This window comes from Malus domestica, chromosome 06 (genome assembly GCF_042453785.1).
Source record: "Malus domestica chromosome 06, GDT2T_hap1".
Classification (NCBI taxonomy): domain Eukaryota; kingdom Viridiplantae; phylum Streptophyta; class Magnoliopsida; order Rosales; family Rosaceae; genus Malus; species Malus domestica.
In genome coordinates, this window is record NC_091666.1 from 5,977,213 (window position 1) to 5,988,354 (window position 11,142).

Sequence of the window (11,142 nt, forward strand, 5' to 3'; positions counted from 1 at the left end):
ACTGTCAAACATATTTGTATATACTTCGAGATCACATACGCCAAAAATTGAAAAAAACAAACATTAAGAGATCAAGTAACGAGGCAAAACTTTTGTCAATTATAAAACGAAAAATCACGATTTAACGGTTATTTTAAATCCGATTTTGATGATTTTTTACAGCTACACTCCTTGACCCTATATGAATACAATGAATGAACTCGATCTTCAATTTAAAATATTTACAATAGTGGATACCACAAAATCTTAAGTTATATTTAATGAAAGTATGAATAAACTCTTAAGTGTTAGGGAATCTATATATTAAATTAAAGGGCAAAAGACTGTTTCCTACCCTTATGTTTCGTGGTTTTCAACATTTAGTACATCAAGTTTTTTTAGTCCCAGAGTCATACCTAAAGTGTAAATTTTGGGACAGTCTCATACATCTGTTAGTCAAACTGTTAAGTCTGCCGTTAGTGACGTGGCGCCCATGTGGACAATGACTGGACGCCACGTGTCATCCAGGTGGAAATTAAAAAAAAAAAATATATATATATATATATTATAAAATAATAAATAAATAAATATAAAAAAAAACGTTTTTTTTTTTTTTTTCTTCTTCCTCCTTCCTTTTCCTTCTTCTTCTTCCTTTGAATTTGGGTAGCAGATTCGTTTTTTTTTTTTTTTTTTTCCTTTCTTTCTTCTTCCTCCTTCCTTCTCCTTCTTCTTCTTCCTTCTTCCGTCTCCTTCTTCCGAATCTGCCCATTTTTTTTTTCTTCTTCTTCTTCCTCCTTCTTCCTTCTCCTTCTTCTTCTTCGAATCTGCCCAGTTTTTTTTTCTCTTCTTCTTCCTCCTTCATTCTCCTTCTTCTTCTTCTTCTTCCTTCTTCTTCTTCTTCTTCTTCCGAATTTGCCCAGATTCGGTTTTTTATTTTTTTTTTATTTTTTTTATAATATATATATATATATATATTATTTTATAATTTTTTTTTTAAATTTCCACATGGATGACACGTGGTGCCCAGTCATTGGCCACATGGGCGCCACGTCATAGTTAACGGCAGACTTAACAGCTTGACTAACGGATGTATGAGACTGTCCCAAAATTTACACTTTAGGTATGACTCTAAGACGAAAAAAAATTGATGTACTAAATGTTGAAAACCACGAAACATGAGAGTAGTAAACAGTCTTTTGCCCTAAATTAAATTTAAAATTTTGATTAGTAGGGTATGAATGTTTTTTTATTAAGCTCTTATTTTTTAGTATAGATGTAGCACTTAAACGATAAATGTGTTTTAATATTTTGAAGTAATATTTATGTGGCAATGTGTAGTATGTGCAAATTTAAGAAAAAAATATATTTTTCTTAACAGGTCATAACAGGTCAGGTCACTTTACCCATTCCTGTTAAGGACCCGTTAAGATAACAGGTGTGACACGACACAACTCGTTAAGATAACAGGTGTTACACAAAAACGACACGAACACGACATACACGATCCGTTTGCTAGGCCTACTTACCGTTCATACCAGTCTGTTGCGCGCCTCACCATCCACCCACGTTGTCGCAGTAACTAGAAACCCGAAACATGACCTCCTGCAACCAGCCTCTGTAAACCTGTCCTCCCTCTGTTTCAAAAATCTGATCGAAGTCAAGATCCTGACTCACATTCCGCTGCTGCTCCGAAGTCAGGATCCCGACTCGCATTCCGCTGCTGCTCTAGACCATGTCACACCTGATCCGTCGCCATCCTTGTTGCACCGCTTCTATCCCACATCACTGCAATCAGTCATCGCCGCCGCTGTCCACCATCACCCATTGCCAGACCCGCCTGAATAACCGCATCTGACCCATCTCTGTCAAGCCGTACCAGATCCTCTTGCACCACTGTATGCACACGCCCGTTGAATCCACTGCACACGCAATTGTATTGTTTGTTCTGGAGAAAACCACTGCCCAGAAAGAAAGGTTGAAGGGAAGGAGAAAAGAAAACCGACGAAAAAATAAACAGAAAAAAAGAGGAGAAAAAAAAAAGAAAAGAAAAATCTTTTGCTGTTGCTTTAGGCCCACATGGGCAAAGGGAAAAATGGTTTAGTTTGTTTTTAGGTCCACACGAGTTGTTAGCTTATTTGAGATTGTTTTGTGACCGTCAGTCGAGTGCTTGGAATTGTGATCATTTAAGTGATAGTGTTTGTGTTTGTACGTTCGTTGCTACAATTGAGATATGAAAATCTCGTCTGTTTAGTGACGAGTTCAATGACGGGTTCTTTCTATACCCTTAACACTAGTCAGTCTGAATCAGAATCAGTTTGCCAATTTAATTCGCCAGTCAAGTCAAGTCAAGTCAAGTTTGCCTGTTTGTCTGTCCGCGTTGCGGAACCTGCCTGTCTGGCTATCCACATTGCGGATCCTGTCTGTCTATCCGCGTTGCAAAGCCTGCCTGTCTGTCCGCGTTGTGGAGCCTGCATCCACATCTACTTGTTGGCAAACTCATGTTGTTTACCGCTATGAGTTTGACGGGGAGTGTTAGAAAATAATAGATTTGGGATTTGGGCTCAGTCCGTTATAATTAGGTTTTGTTAGATATTAAGGTTAGTTTATTATAAATAGAGTGCTTTGTTATTCATTAAAGATCAAGTTAGTCACAATGTAGCCTCTTAAGATTTTGTCACCGTTTCGGCATTTTCGTTTGTTTAATAATATTCGTATTAATTTGTAGTATTGGTTATCGTGCACTCTGATATTTAACAAGTAGGACGTATATATAGTGCTCTCTCTTTATATCAATCAATTCTACTTGGGTTTCCGCTTCGCCAATTTAGATGTAGAGACCTCAAAACTTCTCTTAAAAGAATTGGTGCTCCCTTGTGAATCTCGTAGAGCTTGCTCCAACACCTCTACCACCTGACTCATGGTTGGCCGGTCCTTTGAGTTATTGTTCAGACAGCTATCGGCCAACTTGGCAACATTCTGAGCTGCAGTAAGAGAATACTGGTCTCTTAGTAGGGGATCTATTACCATGCTGAACCTTTTACTGTCTGCAGGGAACTGTCTAACCCAGTAAAGAAGCTTTTGTTCTGATATGGGGCGGTTCTTGTCTAAGACACGCCTGCCTGTTAGGATCTCGTACAGTACCACACCAAAACTCCATAAGTCACAACTGATTGAAAGATGGCCTGTTTTTAAATATTCTGGGGCTGCGTATCCATAAGTCCCCACCACCTGATGGATAGAGTATGCATAAGTGATAATTCTAGAACATAAACAGAGAATTAAAATTTAAACGGCGAATCCATGCTTCTTCCAAACACACAATGCACTTCAAAGAAGATTGTGGCCACCGTTGAATGGGGAAACCAAGGCCGCGTTTGGACAACGAGACTATACAGGGTAAATTCATTTAAAATGGACAAGCACAGTCTTCTTGCCGCACGTGTGAACTCAATAATAATGGGACTAGACTACCAAATTGAATGACTGTCGAATATAATCATAGACAACAAGTCCCCTCTATAGGGATCGGTCCCCATGAGACTAGACTGGACTCAGTCCCAATCCAGTCTGATGTTCCAAACGATGCACAACAGAATTCCGTTAGTAGTTCAAGAACAAAATTCAAATGAAACTAAGGTGTAAAGAACTTGCGTCGTATCTTGAAAAAAATTGGAACTATACTCTATACTATGAAATGTACTGGGACAACTAACTTGGGTGGAACTAAGGATGCTTTTGACATGATATGTCATACGAGCCACAGAATAAGCTGCTAATGCAACCTGTAAAGATGCCACTATATATGTAGCTGCTGGTATAGCGTGGCCCAGAATTATGAGGGTCAGTTTTGGGACTCTAGACCCTAATTTTACACACAATGGGAAACACACTCAAATAAATTGTCTATGACTAGTGACTACTCTACTTACCGAGGTTGATACATGAGAACGGTCACCCGTTGGTCCTTCTCTAGCAAGCCCGAAGTCTGAGAGCTTTGGCCTGAATTCCTCATCCAATAGCACATTTGAAGATTTGAAATCTCGATATATTACCTGTCCATATAATGCAATAAAACATGGTTCAATACATGTATTAATAAGACCTTGTCTTGTACAAAGTATAAAATCATCATGTGACCGGTCAGCAGGTTTATCCTACGCATTTACAAACAAATTCTGCAACATTTGGATTGCAAGAAGTAAAATCAGAAGACGAGAATTTTTATTTAAACCTACAAGTGAAGCTTTGCACCACCACCATTGAAGAAAAGGAAAGCATCTGCACAGTTTCTAGTGGTGAGAATTTTTTGTTTCCCTTGAAATGACTCAAATCTAGCAGTGAATTTTCTTGGTTTTCATTTAACAGCAATAGTCCATACTACGTGTTTTCTACACATTTTATAGCGACGGGCATTTTCGTTTCCTCTGAAACGACCTGAATCTAGCAGCACATTTCTTCGTTTTAATTTACCAGCACTAGTCTTCATATTTTCTATAACTGTACCGGCACTAGTCTTTAAGTTCCGAAAGCAGAGACAACAGCTTGTAATTAGATAACAGTAAATAAACGCATCATCAAAATGTGCAGTCGCGACTCACAGTTCAAATCCACCGCCGGTTAAATTAACATATCCAAAACCAAAAGGTTGGCAAAGAGGAGCCCCATGTTCAAAAGATATCGAATTTTAAGTTGCGCAAAAAAAAAAAATGGCAAGCAACAGCATAGTCAAATCAGAAAAATGCACAGAGAGTATATGCACCTGGACTTCGAGTCCCTTGTGTAGATAAGCCAATCCTTGAGCAGCACCAAGCATTATCTTTAATCTTGTCATCCAAGGCAATGCAGGCAAAGCCCTGTTGAAAAGATGATCTTCTAAGCTTCTATTAGGCATAAATTCATACACCAACAGCCTTTGTATCCCTCTCTCTCCATCTAAACAACAGTACCCTAGAAGTTTTACCAAATTCGGGTGATTTACGACGCCAAGAAATTGAACTTCTGCAAGCCATTGCTTATGACCCTGTTTGAGAAAAGTTAATAACCATAAGTAAAACTAGATGTGAGGTAGATATAATGGCGGTAAAATGTGAAATTTAAATGAAAATTATATTTATTGAAGAAATATTTTTAGAACCTGTAAACTATGAGGGTTTAACTTCTTGATGGCAACCCAAATCGGACTGCCCGTTCCTCCATCGGAAGGCCTGATTGCTGCTTTATAAACCCTCCCAAAACCTCCTTCCCCGAGCTTAAGCGACCTGCTGAAACCATTTGTTGCATCCCTCAGCTCTTGGAAGGAGAAAACTCTTAAATTATGCTCCCTTTCTTTGTACAATTCTGGTATGCTCTTTGGAGATGGCAATGAACTCGAAGATTTTGTCGCGCGATCCAAAGCCGGATTGCTTGGATTGCTTTTGTTTCTCAATTCTGGAGCGGATTGCGATACTTCTTTTTTGCTCTTGCGTTTTTCCTTGAAGGGAAAGAAACACTTCATTTCTTTATTCCTTGGGTTGCAAGGTCTGCACAAAATCAGCAGCCTCAACACCTCAAATCAAATGGGATATGTGGAGTTGAAAAAATGGTAGCTTGACTTCATTAAAGAGAAGATCCAGTTGGAATATATATATATATATATATATATATATAGAGAGAGAGAGAGAGAGAGAGAGAGAGAGAGAAAGGAAAACTCAGATGGATGGAAACTGAAGGAAATGAAGCAAAAAAAAGGAAAACCCAGCTTTTACCAAAAAAAAAAAGGGAAAACCCAGTTGGAAATTGGAAAAAGAGACAAACCCATATCAGAATTTGAAGTGAAAGGAGTGGTTGACCTAAAGACAAAAAGATATGGAATCTCAATTCCTAGTTTTGGAGAGAGAGAGAGGCGTGTCTGGAACGAAATATGGAACAGGGATGAAAGGGACAGGACTATTTTTCTATCTATTTCCTTGGTTTAATTCAACTCGGCTGAGCAGATTCAGCAGACATATCAGAAACAGTAAGTTGACCACAAATTATTCCTCATTCATAAAGAAAAGTCATTAACGGTATTTAATTACTTAATTAATTTAATACGAAGTATGAATTAGGTTGTGTTGGTTTAATTAATCTTCAATCTCGTCTCATGTCCCACGCGGTTTGCTTTCTGTCCTGCGTGGATATGAAACAATAATAGAGATAGTGGTGCTGATGCCGGTTTTTTTGCCAGCGTCACGTCGGTACGGAGCCACCGTTCACATTCATGAGCCAACTGCTGTTGGTTTCGCATGCAAAAGCAATTGAAGTCGGTTTGCGCGCGTCACGACTCACCACTGAGGGAGTGGGGAATTCAGAACAAAATTCTTAATTTTAGGAGTGTGTTGTGTTCAGATTGTCGAGAGCATCAATTCCACGTAGGAAAAATAAAAATTGCCTACTGGAGCCAAAAATAATCACAAGGCAACATGTGAATTTTGGGTTAAAGGGACAAAATTACTTTTGAGGTATACCGGGATTCCTACGCACGAGCAATGGGCAATCAATCCCCAACTAAGTCAAAATTGCCCAAAATAGGTAATAATTCAAAACCTATCTCATCCATTCTCATCAAATCTTCCCAACAAGGTAACTCCAAAATTATTTCTTTCAAATTATGTTAATTAGTCAATTAATGGATTTATTACCTAATTAATCTATTAATGGCTAATTAACTACAAATTACACCCAAAAAATACCCCAAATGGCCGGTCCCTATTCTCCTAATAAGGCCGGCCATATCTCTATAAATAGCTCTCCATTCTCTCCAAAAACGACTTCCAAGTCTCTTGCTAAAATTCTCTAAAATTCTCAAACACTTTCTCTTTAAATTCTAACTTTGGCATCAGAGGTTCTTCGGCCAAAGCCCCCCATTCATCGGGGGCGCGTGAGGCTTTTGGCCTTGACCAAATGTGTTAATTGTTTTGTAAGTGCAATTTTGTCCAAGATCAAGGAGGAAGAAATTTCCATCCACAAATTGGTGCTTTCAATGAGAGTTGAGTCCCACACTCGTAGAAGACTCTCGCATCCAAGGTTTTCTATTTTCTTGTCCATTTGTAGATTTTTCGTAAGTTCTTAATTTTAGAATTTTTTATTTGCAAAAATTCTTTGATAAAACGTAAAAGAGAAGTACAATGGCTAGAAATTTAAAAAATTTAACGAGTGAAAATTCCAATATTCAAGAGATGGGACCGCGGCGATCCACGAGGTTAAATGTGACAATAAATGGAGTGGCACCGCCACCATGAGTTTCCACCACGGGAACCACTGCGGTGGCCACCCACGACAAGGGCCATGGTGTCACCACCACAACCCGAGCTGTGCCATCCAAGGCCCACGACACCAAAGCCACGGCCCAAGCCATGTCACTCCAAGCCCAACGTGTTGCTAAGCCGAGCCCTAGCCTCGTACCCACGTGCGCCACACGCCGAGTAACCCACTTCTATGGCTCAGCCTCCTCCCGTGGCCCAACCTGCTCCTGCTGTCCAGTCTGCTCTTGTGGCCTTCTAAGCAGCCCAGATCGATTCAAGATTAGTTCAACCATCCCAGCTTCAAATTTCCGGATCGACGATCGAACCAGGAGCATTTTCACCACATTTTTCTGCTGATTTAACATTTCCCAACTCAAATCTCATACCCGCAGTTTACCACACTTCCACTACTCAAGAAGGCATATTCTTTCCAAGCTTTTCCAATCAAAATGGTTAACAACACTTCTCGACAAGTCATAGAGTTGACGAACGCCCTTGCACAATAGACAACCTTGGTGAATCAACTCTTGCAACGTATCGAGATTCAATGTGCCCTAGACGAGGTGTCCCAAAGAAGGACAAGGGTAGACGAACCTCTCCACCAGCGTCCCAGCAAGTAGCCATTTAACCAGTCACGAACCAAGCGTTCTAATGGAGTACACTCTCAACTGGACCCCGAGATAGCGTATACTCTCGTCTTAGCGCGTGAAGGAGCGTGCACTCTCAGTTAGGCCCACATACGAACATACACTCACAGTTGGGGCTAGACAACATGAGCAACCTTCTAGGCCAAGTGTTCATTCGCGACAAGGTCTGCAAGGAGCATCATCCACCTCATATCGGAGTAGGCAGCATAGTGGATGGAGAGAAGCAGTCACTCAATCTGGCTCAAGTTCAACCAGCAGCCTACGAGTTACCCGCTCACCTGGTAGGAACATACCACATGCACCGCAACCGCGACATAGGCGAGTCAAACACATGGAAAAATAGCTTAAACTAGCAGGTTATGATCAGGGGCAGTCAAAAGCTCTGCCACCCCTAACAAAGGCAAATTCAGGAAGAAGTAGAAAGGCTCCTGACCGAGCGACTACGCGATTTCCCGCGCAATAAAGCTATTGACAAGGCGCTCCAATGAGACATTACCAACATAAGCAAGTCATCTTTCAATGACAAGATCGAGCAAACAGGATTACCCCACATAGATTGTCGGATATAAAGATTACTTATGTTCTGAAAAACGCAGCAACTCAACCTAATGGCGTGCTGGGGGCAGATGAGTACCAGAATGACACATCAGTCTAACTACCAAGAACCGGGGGCATGCCTTGTTCTTAACACTCCAGACGATTCAATACTAAAGCAACACATCATTAATAGTTGAGCATCACAAACCTAGTGGTCCAATTCCTCCTGTTGCGCACAACCTGGCCCAAGCCCTGCTTTCACAGCCGTGCCTACCTACTCCACGGCTCCCAGCAGCCATTGACCTATCATCATGGCTCATAATTGTGCCAATCTTACACCACGACTCCTAGCCATGCCGATTTTGCCATGTTGCTCGTGTCAACCAAGCCTCAAAATGGCACACGACGAAACACCTAATGATGGCGCAATAATTCTAGGAGCAACTCATTGCACTTACACCCTTACGTGGGTTCCACAAGCTGTTCGAAGTCTCAAGCAGTTCGCCAAACAAGAACTCGTAAGCTGAGGATTATTTTAGTTGTCCAGATTTCCTCAACTACTGTCCACAACAACTGCTCAAAACCCTTTTCTGGGTCCGTTCTCCAATGCGAGAGGATAAACTAATTGCTCTCCAGTACGAGAGGGTAAACTAATTCCTCGACACCCATATGGGTATGCTCTCCAGTATGAGAGGATAAACTAATTACTCTCTAGTGCAAGAAGGTAAACCAATTTCCCAACACCCATATGGGTTTGCTTTCCAGTGCAAGATGATAAACTAATTGCTCTCCAATGTGAAAAGGTAAACTAATTGCTCTCCAGTGCGAGAGGGTAAACTAATTCCCCGACACTCATCTGGGTAAGCTCTCCAGTGTGAGAAGGCCACATAGCTCAAAAGATCGAATGCTTAAAGATCGACTAAGCAGCAAATGGCTAGGGGACAACAACCACTTTTGCACTTAATAGTTCATTCATCTGACACTTCATCTTTAGCAGCTCCATTCTTGAATGCTCCATCTACGGTAGCTGAGAAATCAAACTCAAGCAGTTTTCTCATTTTTGGCAAGCAGCTCGGACATGGCAGGCTAAACCGTTGCCCATGCCACGACACTTCATCAGCACATGCCGAGCCAATCCTTGGCTTCAATCAAGTTGAGGAGCACAAGCAATGGCCCCTGCTACACCATTTCCTTGGCTCATGCCAAGCCGACTCCCGGCCTCTGCCAGCCGACACGTCGTACCATCTCGACGGCTGCCCCGTGGCAGCACCTCCCAAGAAGAAGACAAAGAGAAATAAGTTTTTCTTACATCGGTGCGGCGTGAAGAAGATAAAGAAATCAACGGAAGATGGTTCTTTGCACGGCCAAGCAAAGAAGAGTGCTAGGGGAGGGGAATAAATATCCTCTAGCTTTCTCTCTTTCTTGTAAGGATAAATAATTTCCCTTCGAAGTTGATTTAATCCCCTACTTAAGGTAGGCTTAAATAGGCTTTAGAGGCGATTTATTTCCCTTTCCTAGAAGAATCTAATTCCAAGTCCAAGAGAGAATCTGCATTAAAGTTGGAAGTCTCTACATCTGCTGCCATTTCCTGCGAACAGCCCAGCATGTGTGAAGGCATTTGTGGAGCCAAAAATAATCACAAGGCGACACATGGATTTTTGGGTTAAAGGGGACAAAATTACCCTCGAGGCATACCGGGATTCCTACGCGCGAGCAATGGACAATCAATCCTCAATCAAGTCAAAAGTGCCCAAAATAGGTAATAATTCAAAATCTATCTCATCCATCCTCATCAAATCTTCCCCATAAGGTAACTCCCAAATTATTTCTTTCAAATTATGTTAATTAGTCAATTAATGGATTTATTACCTACTTAATCTATTAATGGCTAATTAACTACAAATTACACCAAAAAAATACCCCAAATGGCCGGTCCCTATTCTTCTAATAGGGCCGGCTATATCCCTATAAATAGCTCTCCATTCTCTCCAAAAACAACTTCCAAGTCTCTTGCTAAAATTCTCTAAAATTCTCAAACACTTTCTCTCTAAATTCTAACTTTGGCATCGGAGGTTCTTCGGTCAAAGCCCCCCCCCACTTCATCGTGGGCACGTGAGGCTTTTGGCCTTGACCAAAAGTGTTAATTGTTTTGTAGGTGTAATTTTGTCCAAGATCAAGGAGGAAGAAATTTGCATCCACATACGCTTATAAGATCATGTGTAATAGGGTGGCATAAAATTTATAAATCTAAAGTTCAAAAAATTGAGAAACAGTTTTTCTTCTTTAGTAATTATGACGACTCTTTCAAACAAAGTCATGCGTAAAGCTTTTGAACTTGCTTCAATTAGGGAATAGCACATATGGATCAACTACGTAGTTATGCAGTGTCCTCCATCTAAAGAAAGATTTCAGGCCAAATTTGATATGGAGGAAATGTTGAAACCACAAAAAGGGTAAATCGAGTTATTCTTTTTTTGTTTTAAGTATTGACAGAAACTATTGAGTAATAGATGTTCTGAATCGCAGATGTAGTCAAATGATAAAATTTCTCTTTGCCTAGGAGAAGACAAAAGTTCGATTCTCGCCATCTGCCCAAGATAATGAATAAAATTTCATTTTTATTTAATAGATAAAGTACTAAGCATAGCTGACCACAATAATATTGGGGTTCTACTCTTCTATCTCGTATGGTGAAAGGTAGAGCACGGATCATCTGA

The 11,142-nt window shown here is 40.6% G+C and overlaps 1 protein-coding gene across 1 annotated transcript; it reads right to left on the minus strand.

The window, feature by feature from the left end:
• Positions 1–2,648: 2,648 nt before the first annotated feature.
• On the minus strand, positions 2,649–5,891 carry LOC114825608 (probable serine/threonine-protein kinase PBL19). The gene is made up of 4 exons (XM_029104501.2): positions 5,114–5,891; positions 4,739–4,999; positions 3,909–4,031; positions 2,649–3,207 (listed from the first exon to the last, which is right to left on the minus strand). The coding sequence occupies exons 1-4, from the start codon at positions 5,471–5,473 to the stop codon at positions 2,779–2,781; spliced, it is 1,173 nt and encodes a 390-aa protein (XP_028960334.2). The 5' UTR covers positions 5,474–5,891; the 3' UTR covers positions 2,649–2,778.
• Between the last annotated feature and the right edge of the window lie 5,251 nt (positions 5,892–11,142).